The 18,757-nt window shown below is 46.7% G+C and overlaps 1 protein-coding gene across 1 annotated transcript; it reads right to left on the bottom strand.

The window, feature by feature from the left end:
• Positions 1 to 4,618: 4,618 nt before the first annotated feature.
• On the bottom strand, positions 4,619 to 13,549 carry PSMD2 (proteasome 26S subunit ubiquitin receptor, non-ATPase 2). Its single transcript, XM_082625588.1, has 21 exons — positions 13,362 to 13,549; positions 12,857 to 12,913; positions 12,311 to 12,475; positions 11,043 to 11,164; positions 10,653 to 10,877; positions 10,212 to 10,370; positions 9,914 to 10,058; positions 9,668 to 9,728; positions 9,271 to 9,417; positions 8,993 to 9,099; positions 8,668 to 8,795; positions 8,361 to 8,448; positions 7,430 to 7,592; positions 7,202 to 7,303; positions 6,891 to 7,036; positions 6,567 to 6,650; positions 6,185 to 6,353; positions 5,998 to 6,092; positions 5,641 to 5,767; positions 5,107 to 5,225; positions 4,619 to 4,960 (listed from the first exon to the last, which is right to left on the bottom strand). Exons 1-21 carry the CDS (start codon positions 13,494 to 13,496, stop codon positions 4,778 to 4,780), a joined length of 2,727 nt encoding a protein of 908 aa, XP_082481714.1. The 5' UTR covers positions 13,497 to 13,549; the 3' UTR covers positions 4,619 to 4,777.
• Positions 13,550 to 18,757: the final 5,208 nt, after the last annotated feature.

Below are 18,757 nucleotides of genomic sequence, written 5' to 3' on the forward strand. Positions count from 1 at the left end.
TCCCCTCCCGAACTTTGGAACTCCCCAGACCGAGTCCCCTCTGCGTCTCTGTTCCGCGGTTCTTTAGTTCATTCATAATTCGAGCAAGCATTTATTGACTGCATATTGTGTGCTAGGCGAAGTGCTGGCTGAGGGCTGAGAACACTGAAATTAAAGATTCAGTCCTGCGGAAGTAAATCATGGACAAATACGGAAAGAAATACGAATTAGGCAGCTTTGAAACAATGTAAATTTGATCATTGAAAGACCGATTAAACTGAATGTTACACTAAAAGGATTGAAACATTCTAAGTAGGGAATTAGTAGATTTGTCTTTTATAGAGATCGGCCACTCCCAGGGAGGGATTAAAACCAATCACGGAAAGTTCAAATAGTGATGGAAGAAGTAATCCAAGACCTCTCCCTGCCCGATAGCCAAGATTTTGAACCGCCTGAAGGGACACACTAGAGCCACATCTGGTTACTCAGAGTCAGCCTGGATTTTAATCCAAACTCTGCCACTTACTCCCCTGGCGATGTACCTACTATCTACCTACTTAATACCTGTTGTAAAATGGGGATATTTGAAACGAGGCAGTCTGGCTCAGTTCTGGGCTTTTACCCACCGTGCTTTCACGCTATTGGATTGTGAGGATTAAAGGAATTAATTTTTGTGAAGGTGCTTAAAACTGTGCCTAGGTATCTAGCTCTGTTTTCTCTCTCTCCTCCCCAACCCCCTCTCTGTATACAAACACATATAATCTCAAAAGAAAACATTTTCTTTGCACCAGTGATGAACTGGTCACTCAATATATGACCTTTGTGATCTCACTTAATCCTCACAATTTCCTACAAAATGGGTTGTATTATTATTCCCACTGTATCTGAGTAACTGAAACTCCAAAGAAAGAGCAAAATAGACACACAGAGGAGGAACCGTAAAGAGAATGAAAATGCAGATCTAGAGTGTTCTCTGTTACACTCTTCACTTGACTTCTGTGACTTTATCATGTATGGCTGGCTCCCTTCTCTACTCTTCTCATTTCTCTTTCTCCCTAAGCAAACTAATAAATAAAAATCAGTTACTGCCTGCATGCCAATTCGTTTCTAGCTCAGAAATCACACTCAAATTCCAGTCAGAACAAGGTACTACCTAAAAGACATCTTCACCTAGTCACCCCACAGGCGTCTTAAGTTGTGTATGCCCAGATAGAAAGGTGTCATCTCTCCCCACTGGATAGAGTCCTCCTTTTGCCCCCAAACACGTTTTGCTCATATATTCCTTTTTATGAATAAGTGCCTAACCAGAAAATTTGGGATTCATCCTACATTCCTTCCCGTACACATGTCTCATCAGACATCAGGTCCTCTTGGTGTTTGAATCAAAATCAAGTCCTGTTGATTTTGTCTTTAAAAGCACTTCTGCCCTTCCCCCCTCCCCATTTCTACTGCCATAATTCAGTTCATTTCCCTTGCCTGGCCTCCAGGCCTCCATGGTGAGCTTTCTCACCCAGATATATTTTTTTTTTTTTCCGTACGCGGGCCTCTCACTGTTGCGGCCTCCCCCATTGCGGAGCACAGGCTCCGGATGCGCAGGCCCAGCGGCCATGGCTCACGGGCCCAGCCGCTCCGCGGCATATGGGATCCCCCCAGACCGGGGCACGAACCCGTATCCCCTGCATCGGCAGGCGGACTCCCAACCACCGCGCCACCAGGGAGGCCCTCTCACCCAGATAGCTAGCTGACCATGTCACTTTCCTGCTCTCATTCATTGGTCCCCATTGAGAGACACTGTCAATTTCTTAGCACAACAAAGCTCTTCTAAACCTCATCAGCCTGTGTCTCTTATCTCCTACCACAGTTTCCCGTAGCTCTATACACAGCCAAACCAAACTATCCATGGTTTCTGAAAACGAATAGCTTGTCTGCCTCTTGCTTTTCCTACTCCTTTAGCTATATCCTGCCTTCTTTTCCTCTGGATAAACTCATCTTTCTCCAAGAATCAGTTTCCTCAAAAATCTCCCCTCACTTACCTGGGCACTTAGGCCCTATTTCAGTGATCCTAGAATAACTTGTTCACACTCCAGTACAACACAATTGTTTTCTTTTTCATTATATAAGCTTTGTGAGGATTTGCTTTTCTATATTTTCTATATTTGCATATCCACAAACTAATGTCCAATGCAGAATAAGTAAGTCTCCATTGATATTTATTGTTGAATGACATTAAATGTGAAAGGTTAAGAGCCACTGTGAAAATTTCTTACTCTAAAGTACAATCACTGACTTGGATAGAGAACTATCCTTTTATTTATGTTTTTCAGTTTACAATCACTTTCTAATTTTGTTTCATGTTTTAAAACTTTATTTAGGTATGTTATAAACTGCACGTTTAAAATGTACAGGGAATTCCCTGGCAGTCCAGTGGTTAGGACTCTGTGCTCTCACTGCTGAGGGCCTGGGTTCAATCCCTGGCTGGGGAACTAAGATCCCACAAGCCACGCAGCCAAAAAAACAAGAAAAAGTACAAGTTGATGAGTTGTTGTTTTCTTTTTTTAATTTTATTTATTTATTTATGGCTGTGTTGGGTCTTCGTTTCTGTGCGAGGGCTTTCTCTAGTTGCGGCAAGTGGGGGCCCCTCCTCATCGCGGTGCGCGGGCCTCTCATTATCGCAGCCTCTCCTGTTGCGGAGCACAGGCTCCAGACGCGCAGGCTCAGTAATTGTGGCTCACGGGGCTAGCTGCTCCGTGGCATGTGGGATCCTCCCAGACCAGGGCTCGAACCCATGTCCCCTGCATTGGCAGGCAGACTCTCAACCACTGCACCACCAGGGAAGGGAAGCCCCCAAGTTGATGAGTTTTGACAGAGATGTTGAATATCATCACCACCACTACCACAATCAAGATACTGACCAATTCCATCACTCTCAGAAGTTTTCTTCCTTTGGAATCATCTTTCTCTTCACTCCAATCCACAGATAACCACTGATCTGCTTTCTGTCACTAGAATTGTATATAAATGAACTGATAGAGTATACACTCCTTGTTTTTTTGTTTTTATTTTTGTACTTTTTAAAAATCTGGATTCTTTCATGCAAAATAATAAATTTGACATTCATTCATGTTGTTACTTGTGTCACTTTTTTTTTTGGCTGCCCTGTGCGGCTTGTGGGAGTTTAGTTCCCCCAACCAGGGATTGAACCTGGGCCTTCAGCAATGAGAACACAGAGTCCTAACCACTGGACCGCCAGGGAATTTCCCTTGTGTCACTTTTTATTGTTGAGGAATGTTCTACTGGGTGGAAATACTTTCTAATTTCTTAACATCACCACCATTAGAAAATCAGGTAAGACAATTACTATATCCCCAATGTAGAGATAATAGAGACTTATCACACTGATTTGCTTAAGACAGTTCCCATTAAAGGGGCTTTACAGGTCTGCTGACTCCCAAGTCCAGCATTTCCACCTTTTATACAGGTTTTACACAGGCTGCTAAGTGAGACTAGAGAGAAGACTATGGAGATACTCCATCCAAAGCTGCTGCTTCTCCAGCCTAGCCAAGAGCTTGGACTACTATGGGGTCCACAAGTCTCCAAGGCTACAGAGACTGATTAACAGTGAAAAGGGCATGAGCCTTGGAGTCAGATGGACTTAGATTCCAATCCTGGCTCTACTACTTACTATGTGATCCTGAACAAGTTACTGAACCTCTCTGAACTTTACATTCCTCACCAAAACACAGGGATAATACCTACCTCTCAAAGTTGTTGTGAGGTATGTAGAACAATTATTCTTTCAACATTTATTGATGATCTATTAGGTGCTGGTCACTATTTGGAGGTTAAACCCACAGTGTTTTCACAATAAGTATTGGATAAATGCTGGCAATTATCTGACAGGGCCACATGTTCTCCTCCACTGCATCCACAGGGATCTAGGCCCCCACCGGCAGTGTAGCTATACTCATACCAGTCCCACCAGGAAGGAGCACTACAGATCAAGAGTGATTACATTCCAGGAAGGAGGCCATTTCTTTCCCATTTCTCTACTAAGAGGAAGGTCAGGATCAAGCTTTCTTGCACCGTTCCCGCAAGGACAGCCTAGGGGTAGATGTTAACATGATCTTATCTCTCAAATAGCAGCCTCCCCAAAAGGACAAGCAGGTCATACGAGGTAAAGATGTCCATTTCATTTAGTAGCACAGAAGTCAAGTTAGGAAGAGTGGAACTAACTCTGCTGCCTCTGAAGAGAAGGGATCCTTAGTCCAAAGCCAGGGAATGATGGGCTTGAGGTGGGTGTGCGTTGGCAGGTGGGAATGGGGGGATGTTTGGGATCTACAAGCCCCTTGGAAAGTTATTTGTAAAAGTTTAAGTAAAAATTTGTGTACATACATCTCTTAGAAAGAAGATCCATTACATTTATCAGCTTCTCAACGGTTCATGCCTCTAAAGATGAACCACTGTTCTAAGATGATTAGGAAGGAGGGGAGAAGGAAAAGGGGCTTAGTTTTTTCCATTCTTGGCAGCCTCCCTGCTAGCCCAGGCTCAGAGTTGCTACAAACAATACCCTCTCACATCCACTCCCCACCCCAGTCTGGCCTCCAGCCACAATACCCCAGAAAACAGACACAGAGGGACCTCGGGGATAAAGGTCTTTATTCAACAAAGTTATCTCACTCAGTAACAAAAGAACAGGAGGTAACAATTCCCCCAAAGGTCTGGAGCAGTGTCCACCCCTGACGGAAGGAAGCATGACCCGCTGACGTATCAGCTGCAGCTCAGAGCCTCTGGTGGCCACTTAGAGATCATAGTTTGGGTTCTTCCGAAGGATAACAAAACCTTCTAGAATAGGGGTGACGGGAAGGAACTCCTCAGTGGCCAATTCTGCCCGCTCCCCGTGAGCCAGCAATACTGGGGTTGTGTGTGTCTGGAACCCCGTGATGGTCTTGGGCTTGCCGGCCTGGCCCACCACATCCACTGCCTGTGGGATGAGAAGACTGAGATAGGGACTCTGGATAGGAGTACAGCAGCAACCCAGTGCCCATTCAAGTTTCAGAGAAATGGTATCTCTGCATTCTACAAGCTCTAGAATACAGCCTGAGCCCTCCCCTCTGCTCAGCCCCTCACCTGGCCCACACGGACAGACACTGGCAATGGCCGCAGCTCCTCATCGAATGTGACCAGCATTCGGGGCTGCATGGCAGCCACCAGCCCATATAATACATAGTGCGACTTGCCTAAGATGACTTAAGAGCACAGGACAAATATAGTTAGAGGCATGCCTGAACCTTGGGACCCCACTCCAGCCCTGACTCTTTAACCCCTCAGTTATACAGCTGAACCCACAACCCTCCCCTCATACACCCTACTACTGGAGATGCCACCCCCATACTCTGCCTACAGGTTGCGGACTTGATCATCAATTTTCCCCAGTCACTCAGAGGCAAAAACTGGGCTCAGTTCTTCATCTTCAAAAGAAAATCTTTATGGGTCAAATCAAAAGTGTGGGAGATGAAAGTCTCAATGAGGCCCAAAGAACCTCAGGAACCCAGAGCAGCAGAGTTAACTCAGAGTCTTGCTCCTAAATTACCAAGGAGGCCCTGGTAGGGGTGCGGAGAGGGTGCCATGTGCCACCATGTAAGATTCCTGACAGGGACTCACTGTTGCGGACATCCAGGAAAGAGACAAGCACGGTGAGCAGCCCAGCCACGGCCACTTGACTCATAAGCTGCCGGTCACTGTGGTAGGGGCAGAGGGTGAGTGTGCCCTTCCCTAAATGGGTCAGGCCCTGGGGAAAAGAAAACAAAACAAAATGGAGAGAAGTGGACGTGGGGAGTCACAAGTCACATCTAAGGAGAAATCACCTTAACCCGGCCACACAGAAACCTCACAGCTCGTTCACACTCTCCTTTCCAGGCCAAACTCAAGGTCCCCTTCACGAAGCGTCACATCTCCCTCCCATCACACAGACACTTCCTCTGGCACACTCACTCTAAGGAGAAGAGTTCTATTCTCTACCTGTGCCAAGCGCACCATGAAGAGGTTGTTGGGGTCCTTGGCATGATACTGGGCTAACTGGCGCAGCATCGCAGCCAGACGGGCATTATTGGTACCTGGAAATGTTAAGCATTACAAAGGCTTGAAAAAAGGGCCTCAACAACCCTTCCCCCAAGATGCTTATGATCTCTTTCTGACCAATACTCACCACTGCCCACCATGCCCATGGCAAAGATGGAGTTATAGGAAACTTCTGGGTCAGCATCATGAGAGAACTTGCTTAGGGTATCCAAGATGTTGAGTCGTGGATTTGAAACGGAGATTAAGGCCAGTGCTAAAGGCACAGCCCTTCGGAGTGTAGGCTCCCCATATCTCAGCTGGTGATAAAAGAAAGTAACAAGGGTTATCACAGAAAGCAGAAAGAATAAGCTCGGTTACAGGAACAGATGGGTAGACAGGGTCTTAATTTCTGTAGAAAGAGTACAGCAAAAAGACCATTTCTCCACCGAGAAAACCCATCAGGGAAATCTCCTGGGGAAACCCCAGGCATCAAAACTAATATACTTCAATCTTCTCCATGGTATACTCACCAGGTGGCCAAAGGTTCGTAGTGCCATCTCTGCACCAATCTCCTCCCCCATAGCAATAAGGGCAATCCCCAGCACAGCTACTCCCTGCAATTGAAGAGGCAGCAGAGCCCAATAAGCTCAGGGAACAAAAAACTCACCCCTGACTCAAGTCCCATGTAAGGAGAAAAAGCCATCCTGTGGGGCACACCCTGACCCCTCATGTATGGAACCCAGTCTCATGCTATTTCAATACACAGTGATACCCAGAGAGACTCTAAAACAAACAAACCCACAGTTATCTTTTCTCAGAGCTTCCCTCGGAGTATGCCCAGCTGCCCACAGAACCTGATGTGCTCCCATGTCAGCAGGGGCTTCCTTCTTGTCCTTGTCCTTCTTTTCCTTTTTGTCTTTGTCTTCCTCCTTTTCCTTGGAGTCAAAGTGTTCGCTGCAAATGTGGAGCAGCTGCTGCACCTTCAGTACATTCCCAGAGCCTGGGGCAGGGTGGTAAGGGAGAGAAAGGGTAGCAATGAGAAGACACCAAGGAAAAGCTTGCTCTAGGAACAGAAGCTAAAGAATCTAAGGCAATTCAGAATGACTTAAGAAAGGAAGTCCAAGAGAGAAGTGAAGAGTCACTGAGGAAGAACAAAGACACAGACCTGCATAGGCACACACATCCACCAGCGTGTTGGCAAAACTGCGGAATGGCTCTGACACAACCTCCAGCGCGGCCAGGATGGCCTCAATGGCCTCTCCCTTCCCTAACGGAGAGTATTCGAGGGGTCAGAGGACATGTACTCCCTTCCAGCACAGCCTGACTCATAAACTCTCCCTGTTGTATCCAGTTACTACTAGCCTTTTGCCCAAATAGAGAGACATCCCCTCACCTAGGTGGTTGAGGCCCAGTCCAAGAGGAAGCCAACGGGCATAAGTGTCCTTGAGCTCAGTCTCTGACTTCTCCATGATGGTCTGAAGGATAGTGGAAGTGACATCGCCATTGCAGGATCCCACTGCTATCATTCCACAGGCTAGAGCTGTCACACCTGCCACCTAGCAATAGGAAAATCGACATCAAGTTATTAAAATAAGGTATTAAAATAGTTGTTTACCTATCTTGATTCAAGATAGCCAATTCCTACAGTCCACTGAAATCACATGAGGTAATAACCCCTTTCTGATGGTAGGTCAAAATAACAGTAGCATCAACCATTCACTGAATACTTACTACAGGTCAGCCACTATGCCAACTCGTTTGCATACTATTAACATTTAATCCTCACAACCCCATGAAACAGGTCCTACTGTTATTCCTCTTTTATTGATGAGAAAAATGATGCCTAAGGAGACTGAGTTACGTGTCCAAGATCACATTGTTTATAAGCAGAGGTGGCAGGATCTGAACTGAAGCCTATCTGACTAAAACCTATGCTTTTAGCCACCATATTATATTTATCCATCACTAAAATGATTCTGCACAAGTAAGAAAATTTAAAGTTGGCTCATGACTAAAACAGTGTACCACCCCAAGGTGGGTTAAGTTACTCCCCACTCTATTCTGGTACTTCCTCATGGATCCCAAGGGCTGGAACTCAATACTAAAATGTTAACTCTTGAGCCTCAGTATCTCCTGAGGCTTAGAAGCCCAATTCCAAGCAGTTTCACTGAAATGATACATATCTCTCTCTCTCTCTCACACTCACTCACACACAGACACAGACACACACACACACACATTTTTTTCACCATTTATCAGAGACCGGCAAGACTCAGAGCACCTTCCCTACTATCTCCCCTAAGTGATGAACAAACTCTACTCACCTCCATACTGGACTTGGAATCTCCCATCACAGGTAGCAGCAGTGTTAGAACATCTTCGCGATTGGAGCCAGCATAGGCCAAGCCAAGCCTGCAAAAGCCAGGGAGAGGCAGTCCCCGACACACACCCGAGGATAGGACAAGGAAGAAACAAAAAGAGGATTGGTCATTTCAACAAATAGTCACCAAGAGCCACATACTCAACAGGCACAGTGGTTCTCTTTGGCAATACAAAGGTGAAAGGGCCTGATTCTGTTTTCAGAGAGCTTACAGGCTAAGCACTACCAAAAGGAGAAGCAAGAAGCCTTACCCAAAGATGGAACCAAGTCTCATTGTGTTACTGTTGTGGAGGACATAGTCTGAGAGGAGTGCCAGAGCAGGGTCACACTCGTTTCGGACACCAGAGTTCACGATGCCACAGGCCAGGAGGGCTCCTGACTGCAAAATGCAAATAGATTCTTCACTCGGGCTACTCTACCTTCCTCACCACAAAGGATGCAACATGGGCCTTATTATAGCACCCGCCTTAACTGGAGTTAAAAACAGGGTAGACCTTACCAGTGAAAGGTAGGTCCTGAGAGGGCTCTAGAACATGGGAGGGGATGTCTGCATTAGTGGGCTGTACCCAGACCAACCTTGATATAGTCCTCAGAAGAGTACAGGTACTTGTCAATCTGGGTAAGGCCACCATCCACATCCCACAGCAGAATCATGCCAAGGGATGCAGCTGCACTCAACATTCCTATACCAAGGAAAAATCTATCAGTCTTAAAACGGCCCTGCCCTGAGAAAACTGTTATAAAGAAGCTCTCCAAAGAACTGCCTTAGGGATCTGCCACTGTAACACAGGAACCTAGGAGAACAACAAGATTGACCAAAATTATACAAAGATAGAGTAGGAACAGAATTATACCATGATCCTTGTTCTTATAAAGCCATTTGTTGCCATCATCAGTCAGCAGCTTGTCCTGGCCAAAGGCTGCATTCACAAAGCCATTCACAAAAGAGGAGGCCAGGTTCATGCGGGCAGAGTCCACCTGAGAGCCACTGCCCCCAAACCCTGTAAAGGAGGGAAGGAGGAAATGAAGGTTTAGAGTAGGACAAGAAAAGAACACAGTATGGCAGCTGGTCTCTGATTCTGAGCTGGCCCCTTGGAATCCTCTATCTATAACCCCAACAGTGACCTAGGGAAAAAGTATGTGGGAATTCTGAGCTCTATAGGATAAGTATGTTGGGCCAAGCCATCACTCTCAATACAAGGGGCATAATTAACAATCCTCCAATCCCCACACATGGAGATGTTTACTCACTGTTGTTCTCTAGGTGGGTTTTATAGATGTCATCAGGCACCTTGGGTTCCATGATGTCCAGCTGAAGAGAAGTCAGAGGATCACAACTGCTCCCCCAGTCCTCCCCTAGCTGTCCCTTCTGTTACCCCATTGAATGGCAATTCTAACCAAGGAGAGTCTAGTCAGAGGCATATCATTAGGGAAGTGAAATGCCAGGTATCATCACAACCAAAAAACCTTGTTGGAAAAGGGCAAAGAGTCTCTCACCTCCCGAGCTAAAGCCAAGAAGTTGCTGTTGAGCTGCACATTGGACATGATCTCTGTCAGATCCTCATACTCCTCCACATCTTCACTCAGCTCCAAAAACACCCCATGTCGGCCTAGCATGAATGCCATTTGCTTCTGTACAACCCTGTGGGAGGGAGCCATCACATCTGCTCAGCCCCCATCCACTAAGGGCACAGAAAAGCCCTTCAAGCCCTAACCAGAAACTACATGTCCCAGCACTTCATGCAAATGTTCCACCCATGAGCTTATGGCTTTGCCAACTTTTTCCTTTACGTACACGTCCTTGCAGGAGGTGAAAATATCTTCTACCAGCTCCATGTCATTGAGCATCAATGCCAATCTCAGTGCTTCAGGGAAGCGACTGAACTTTCGGAACACACCCAGGGCACAACGCAGTAGGGCGGAGTTCTCAGGCTCGGGCACGTAATTCACACAACTACAAAGGTAAAAATAATAAAGCTATCAGGCATTCATTTACCCCATTTAATTCACTTACCCAACACTGAATGCCCACTACATACCAGGCAGTATACTAGTTATTGGGACTACTAAGGAGACATGCCGTCTCTGACCTCAAGAAGTTCACAGATGTTAACAAATTCACTACAGCTTGATTGCGACCTTTGAAGCAGATACTCTTGGAGAATAAAGGAGTCACAGTTGAGAAGAAGTGCTGGGGAGGGCAGGCCTGCCACCATTCCCCATCCTGCTCACTCACCTGGTGAGATAGAGGCAGACCTTTGCATATGCATTCTCATCAATGTCTTTCTCCAGCATATCCACCTGCTCAATTTCCATAAGCAGGTCGCAGGCCTCATGCTCTGCATTGTGGGCCATGTTGTAGGGGACAATCTCCTTCACCAGGGTCAGCAGTGGCTCCCGCTGCGTCTTCTCTGCATCATCCAGCTCCTGCCACTCCTTAGCCACTTCTCCTGCCAGATGCCTACGGACAGGCCCAGACTATTAGAGGAGCAGACCTTCATGGGAAGCATTTCCCTGTGGGTCAAGGAATTCACTATCTGGGAAACTCAATACACTGGTACTCCAAGACAGAACTCAGAACTGTATCTCAGAACCCCTTCAGATTCCCAAGAAGAAAAGGTCTTACCTGACGTACTCATGACCCCATGATGCCAATTCCTCCTGGGAGCCCACTAGACGATATTTGAGGCACTCACGCTCCCCGCTCATGGTCATGGCCAAAACAGAGATGATGTCAGCGGCAAAACGCTATAAAGAAACCAGTCCTTTGAAGTCAAATCCAGGGTAAGGGGAATGTTACATTATGGAATCAAGATCACTGTCACTACCCCCAAAATTAAATGTTAATTATATCACCAGCCTCCATACTAAAAACTTAAAACATGTTATATCAGCTAAGCCTCATAATAATCCTAAGGTTAGTGTTGCAATCTCCCTTTTGAACCAACATGACTGAAGGGTGATAACAAGTGGAGAGTGGAGAAAAATGGAGACTCTGAATTTTATTCCAATCGTAATAATAAACTATTAAAAGGTTTTAAGCAGAAAAGATTCACACTCTAGAAAAATCACCATGGCTGCTGTATGAAAGACAAACTGTGTAGGAGGTCGCAGACAAAAGGAAGAGGGCCAGTTAGGAGGCTGCTGCAGTAGTTCTGGTGAGAACTGAAAACTTGGATTAGGGTTGTGCCAATAGGCAAGAAAGTTACTGAACTGGGAATATATTTTAGAGGTAAAACAAATGAAGGTGCATGTGATAAAAAGAAAAAAAAATTAAGGTTAAAAGTAAGTTAATAATAAATCATGATAATAAAATCCTAAGGTCCAACATAAATGACAGAAACATTGTCCTTTCTGAAGACAATCTTCCTGTCAGCTCTTATGTGACCATTTCGATTACGATGAGCACTGTTTTGTTGTTTTAATTTTTAAATTTAATTTAATTTAATTTTTATTTATTTATTTTTGGTTGCATCGGGTCTCTGTTGCTGTGCATGGGCTTTCTCTAGTTGTGGCGAGCGGGGGCTACTCTTTGTTGTGGTGCATGGGTTTCTCACTGCGGTGGCTTCTCTTGTTGTGGAGCACGGGCTCTAGGCGTGCAGGCTTCAGTAGTTGTAGCACGTGGGCTCTAGGCGCGCGGACTTCAGTAGTTGTGACGCACGGGCTTAGTTGCTCCGTGGCATGTGAGATCTTCCCGGACCAGGGCTCAAACCCCTGTCCCCTGCATTGGCAGGTGGATTCTTAACCACTGCGCCACCAGGGAAGTCCCGGGCACTGTTCAACTAGCTCAGATCTCAGGTCTATCAGGCTTCCTGAGATTCACCATGAGCCCCATGGTCTAGACGAAAAGGAATTCCTAAACTAGGTCTCCACCAGCTTCTGCAATAGTTTTACCTTATTCTCCCCAGGGGTCATGTTCTCATAGATCTCCTTCAGTTTGCCATAGTGTGGACGCAGAAATTTGAGAGGCTTGGGCACTGAAGTCATGGAAGTTGTAGAAGAACGAATCTGCCTCCGCAGTTCCTCCAGGGCTGGTCGGTACAGGGCCGTGTCCTTCTCCTGATCAGGAGATATTAGGGCTCAGACAAAAGGAGTCTCATACCTTAAGTCATAATACATAAGTGTTCAACAACCTCCTAGGAAAGTAACTGTGTCTTATCCATCTGTGATTGCCCAACTCCCTGCACACACACTGCCTGACACAAAAACAAATGTCCCAGGTTAAGAGTTCAAGAACTGTTTCTCCCACGAAACAAAGCTACAAAATCTTTCAATTATCTTTTTTTATTCCCCTTCCTCACAACATGGATGTAATATGACTCCAAAATACAGTCTCTCTTTCCCTATACCTCATATAGGAGTTGTTGCCCCAAGTGGAATAAAGAAAACAAGTGGGAAAGATCCATATATGCACCGGCTCTTGTTAACAGCGTGACTCACCCCCAGTCGTTCCACGAGCATCTCCAGTTCATCCTGAAGTTGTTTGTCCTCCTCAGACTGGAGGGTTGGGGGAAGAAGCTCATCAAGACAAGGAATCTCAAACACATCCTCCTCCCATTCACCCTGGGGCAGGTGGAGAGTGAGCCTGCCTCCTTAGGAAGGACCAGATGAGACAAGGAAAGAGAGAGGGAATGGGAAGCCCTGGTGGGAAGGCAGCCTGGCTTCTGGGCCAGGCTCTGCTTGAACGCCGTTCTGAAAAACGAGGGTGACAATGACCCGCCCGGGCCCACCCACGAGTCGGTGGTGAGGACTAGTAGGGGCGGCGGCGGTGACAGCGCGGAATGGAGGATGAGGGGCAGAGAGGCGGGTGCCGGGAGCCCCGAGGGTCGCCCCATCCGCCCTCTCCCGGGCGCGGCGGGGCCATTGGGAGTCGGGCCCGAGGCCTGCGGAGCCGCCGTGACTCAGCCCGCGGCCTCCTCCGCCGGCTCCCGGGGCCGCGCCTCACCAGCTCCTGCTCTTTGTCCTTGTCTCCGGCATCCCGCCGTTCCTTGCCGCTCGGCTTCTCATCCCCGCCGCCGGGGGACGTCACTGGGGGCTGCTGGGGCTGCAGCGGTGCCTTCTCCCGGCCACCCTCCTCCATCGCCGCCGCCACTGCCGGCCCGTTGCGCGCGCACCGCCCCGTTTCCCAGATGTCCTCGCGCGCGTGGCCCACGGCGCCCCTCCTTCTCCAGAGCCCGCCTGCGACCGGAAACGCCGCAGCAACCCACCCACCCCCGCGGCCTAGGAGTTCCATCCCTCGGACCTCGCCCTCCGAAACCGCACGAAAACTCCAATTCCCAGCTTCCCGCGTGCCATAGGCACCTCCCCGGTTCGGACCTGGAGTTTCCTGAACGCTGTCTGGGGTTGGGGGCGCCAGCTGCAGTAGGAGTTGAGCTGGCTGCGAGCCGAGACCGCCCCTCGGTTCCCCCAAAGCAGTGTGAATACTACACCCCAGTGACACCCCCGTTAGCCGCGTGGTGGGACAAACGGAAGAGATTCTTGAAATCCTGGACGCTTGATTGCCGTCTTTGTGAAGCCTGTGTAATCTATGTTTAGCCCCACACTACTGTGGCATATTCACCTCCCCAGCTGAAGAATAGTGCTCTACTATTACCATAAGGATGTGGATACCATCTTAAATCCACCTGCGGAGTCAGATGGAGTAGAAATGAATACATCAAGCCCTATACCCTAATGCGAAGTTCTGGAGCTAAAAACGGGACATGATAAGGTCTTTGTCCTCAGTGTGTCTTTTGGTCTTCCTCTCCCTCTTATGACTTAGAGGGGATGTGACCGACACTTTATGCCAGGACTTATTTTAAATTATATATATTGTTCGCACAACTTTTTGAGTTTGGTAGGATTGTGTCCATTTTACAGCGGAAATCATATAGTAAGTAGTAGAATCAGGGTATGAATCTCGATCTTTGAGTCTCCCAAGTTCTTGGGTGTTTCAGGCAAACCTCAAAGTTCTTCTGATCGGGCTATGTGTATATATCTAGAAGGCGAGAAAAGAGGAAGTAATTCTTCTCCCCTTCATCTGGTGGGAACACTCACCATTTGGCCTGGAGTCTTTATTTTATGGGTCCTGAGGCATTAAAGAATGCAGAAAATGTTTGTTTAAAAAACAAACCACCTGTCACAGCACAGTTAGCATTGAATGAATGTTGGCTAAACATTTGTATAGGTATTGATGTAAGGGTCTGATGCCCATTTTAAAACTTGTTGCTCTTTTCCACTCAGTGTTTGGATTCTGGGGATGACCTTCCACTTGCATCACCGGTGATGGCCCCAGCCCTAGTCTACTGACAGAAATTGGATGGTCTATAGCTGGTGTGCCTACTCTGTTTTCTGGCTTCGTGATGTCCATACTTTGTCATGCTTTCTTCGGTCATCTGTAGAGGTATTTCTCCTAAATCTCTCCTATTTCCATGACTTCTTTCTATCCGATCTCAGATTTTGTCTTTTATACCAGACACATCCCCACCAGTACCTTAGAGGAGACGGGGTGATGTTGTGGCATAAAGCACAGGCTATTAACAGCTGGTGACTCCAGGTGAAGAGTAAACGAATGTCTGTGTACTATGTTTCAACATTTTTGTAGGTTTAAAATACAAAGTTGGCAAAGTTTGTAAAATAAAAAGTTGGGGGTGGGTGGGAGAACATAAGCTTTAGAGAGGACAGACCTGATATTTAAAACCAAATTCTGCCCTTCACCAGCTGTGATATTTGGGCAAGCTTCCTAACCTCTCTCAGCTTGGTTTCTTCTTCTATGAAATGAGAGTAATAAAGTATCTCCCTCAGAAGTTTTTATGAGAATAAAGACAGTGTATATAAAGTGCTTAGCTAAGTGCCTGGCAACTGGAGAGGAGGCAGTTACCATTTTCCAGCTTCCTCAAATTTGCAGGGCTGCCCCTTGCTCCCCACCTCCAAACACTCAAGCCCCAAACCTCTCTGGCCAAATGCAGATGTCTGGCAATTATTCTCAAGGCCTTATGATAACATTGATATCCTGCCTCAAGCTTCATTTCAGTCAAATTGCTCTCCCAGAAGCACTCTTTCCTACCATTTGGCCAGACTCCCAGCCTTGTGACCAAATTGCTCTCCAATCAGGGGACAGCCCATCACCTGTCCCTTCCTACCACCTTCCTTCAAATTGCACCCACTGGCCAGCCATGCTTCCCCCAAACGTATGGCCTGAGCTATAGAGCTACACATTTTATGGATGGTTCTACTCATCTGAGAATCATTTGACCCAAAGCGTCACTTATGTAATACCAGAAATGCTTCAGGCCGGACACAGCATTGCACTGTTTCCACTGGGTTGCTACTTTCTTTGTGTGATATTTTTCAAAATCAGATTGCATTGGGGCCCTTTTACTGTTAATTCCCAGGACTGAAAGGAGTTGTTACAATCCCCTTTTTTATAACTACTGTTACAACTTCCCTTCTTCAGGCTCTCACCTCTCATTATGCCCCTTTCATCTACCTCCTTCTGATCACCCTAAACATTTCACCATTTCTGAACATGCCCTGCCCCTTCAAGCTGGATCAGTCTTTTCTTGTTGCTGTTCTTTCTGTATGGAATGCCCTTCACTGTTTTTGGCTAGCAAATTCTCCCATCCTCTGTACTCCAGCTCAGTATCACCTGTGTAGGAAGCCTTTCCTGTTCTGTCTTTCAAGTTATTAATTTCTTCCCTGTGCTCCTACAATGCTTGATACATACCTCTCCCTCCCTCCACTCTGAGCTCTTAGGACAGGAACTGTGTCTTACTCAACTTTGTGCCCCTAGCACCCAATTTAACACCTGGCTTGTGGTAGGCCTTGACAAATATTTGTTGAATAAATGGCTTTGCATTCAACTTCAGGTCATCTTTGTTTATAATAATAGCCCATTGGGAGCTCTCTTTGGAGCCCAGAGCTCAGCACTGGGAAACTGTCAGGAGTCTACATTTGTGACTCATGATAGGTCTACTGAAACTGTGCTTATTTTATGGAGACTCTCTTCCAACTTGACATTTTGAGAGCACTTCCAAGTGTGAAATCATATTGTTTGGCATATGTTACTGTATTGTGCATGGGAATTAGTCAAACTTCCAATGGGATAGTGTAGGGTATGGCCCAGCACCTTACTAATAACTATTCTCATGTGTCCACCCAGGAGCACCATGCATTATTCCCCCTTCTGCTTTAACACATCAGAGCATATTGCAGATGCATATTTATCAGCTTGGCAGGCTACTAAGGGTGAAGGTTACATCTGTCACTTGATGTTCACCTTGCCTTGCCCATGGAACCAAGCACCTGCAGAGTGCTCAACAAACAGTGCCACCTGGCTTAATTTCAGGTCAACATGTGCTTAGGTTTCCCGCAGCTGCATGGTTGTTGCAGGTACCTGGCCCGGGTGAGATGGGGGCCATGAAAGTGCACCTGCTGGTAATGGCCTCACTTGGAAGCATGATAAAATTGCCCAGAAGAGGCAGATGTATATGTTTGAGTCTAAATTCTGCCATGGCTTAGCAGACTAAATGGTTGTGATTAAGAACATCTGAATTCCAAATCTGAGGCTCTGAGTTCCAAATTTGACTTTAATGCAATCTTGGCTGACACTGGAAGTTATGTCATCTTTTTCCTTAGTTTCGCCACTTGTAAGATAGAGACAATGATAGGACCTCCTTATAAGTTGTTGTGGGAATTTAATGAGGTGATGTTTTTAAAGTGCTTAGCACAGGCTTAAGCAAAAAAAAAGAAAAAAAAAGGAACTTGGTAAATGAGGGCTGCTCATCATCATCACCATCATCATCATCATTTGACACTTGGACCTTTGCAAATATGGAGTCTTAATGCCACAGTGGCCAGCTGGTCAGTATCCCAAGCTGGCCTCTGAAATCAGGTGTCAAGGGAAGGGCAGGGCTTTGTGATACCAAGCCTATCTCCTCTATCATTACACTGACATTATAAATCTCATACTCTGTGCAACACCCAAACTTCACAAGCCATTTCTTAATATTTCTTTGGGTTCTGGAACTTGCTAAGCCCTTGAATTCACTTCTTAAAACATTAAAGCTGATCTAGTCCTCAGAGATCATCTCATCCAACCCACTTATTTTACAGACTGCTAAGGTTACTGAGATCTGAAGAGGGGATAAGCCATGCCTGGTGTCACAGCTGGGGGATGGCAGAACTGGGGCCAGAACCAGATTTCCAGACGTGATGGCCCTCCTCTTTCCAATACACTTTGCCACCCCTCCTAGAGTTTTGCACTCAGAGCAGAGACTCAAGCCATGCTTTCCCTTGGTCTTAGAGTTCCCAAGGCCACTTTTCCTTTTTCTTAGTAGCCAGCAATTTCCTTCCCTTGGTGAGCAGCCACAGTTCCAAGTAACTTGACAGAGACCCACATACAGCTCTTTATGGGGACAGTCTGATGCTGGGACAGGATACAGACTGTGGGACATGTGCTGGTGCCATCACCTAGGAACCAGTGACCCCAGCAGCAATCACTGACAAAGCTTCACTCTTACTCCTCCAAACTTAGTAAACCCACACCTACTTACACCTTGGGGAACACTGCATTTTAAAGAGAACTGAGACTGGGCTCTTTCCACTGCTTTGCTCTGGTTCTCATTTTACAGATAAAGAAACTGAGGCTTGTAGAGGTTAGGGAACCGGCTCAAGCTCACACAGCTGCCAGAGCTTCAATTTCAATCCAGGTCTCTGACTGCAGTGAAGTGTTTACAGTTAGACCTGTAAAATGGAAACTGGAGCACTTATAAAACATGTTGCTGCGAGGATCAGGCGAGCTTATGAAGGTGAAAGTGCCAACAGAAGAGTCACCTGAGGGAGGGAATCATCTTATTCCTCTTTCTGTCACCAGTGCCTGGCACATTATTGGTAATCAATATACTTATAAAAATAAATCTATGAATATACAAATTTATAAATAAATGAATGAAGAAAGAAATGAGCCACCTAGCAGAAGTGCCTGGAACACAGAGGTGTTCAATAAATGCTCTGTTTCCCTTGCTTGTTCTGGAGGGTGGCAGCCAAACCTGCAGTCTCTGTGCCTGGAACTTGGTAGGCCTCGATGAGCGTGTGTAGGTGGGATGAGCGGCTCTCAGGAGCGCTAAGCCTTTGAGAACATGGAGAAATGCATGTCTTCTCAGCCACCAGCAGAGGCTGGTGCTCCAAGCTCCAGGGAGTAAAATGCTACCTTGGCCAGGGCCGCCCTCCACTGCAGGGTAAGGGCCACCCATCTTCCAAGCTGACCCTGGCCGAGTAGTTACCCAGACTCAGTGTCAGACCCAGCTGCACGCACCAGTGGAGGGTCATGGCCAATGCTTCCAGCTATAGAACAGCCAGTGA

This window comes from Mesoplodon mirus, assembly GCF_964341445.2.
Source record: "Mesoplodon mirus genome assembly, chromosome: 6".
Lineage (NCBI taxonomy): Eukaryota > Metazoa > Chordata > Mammalia > Artiodactyla > Ziphiidae > Mesoplodon > Mesoplodon mirus.

Excerpts from the sequence above, each read along its gene's own strand:
- PSMD2 (XM_082625588.1), bottom strand. The coding sequence starts at position 13,496 with ATGGAGGAGGGTGGCCGGGAGAAGGCACCGCTGCAGCCCCAGCAGCCC. Across the intron at positions 12,476-12,856 it reads TGCTCGTGGAACGACTGGGG|GAGAAGGACACGGCCCTGTA; the intron begins GTGAGTCACGCT and ends TCTCCTGATCAG. Across the intron at positions 10,878-11,042 it reads TGGGGTCATGAGTACGTCAG|GCATCTGGCAGGAGAAGTGG; the intron begins GTAAGACCTTTT and ends GCCTGTCCGTAG.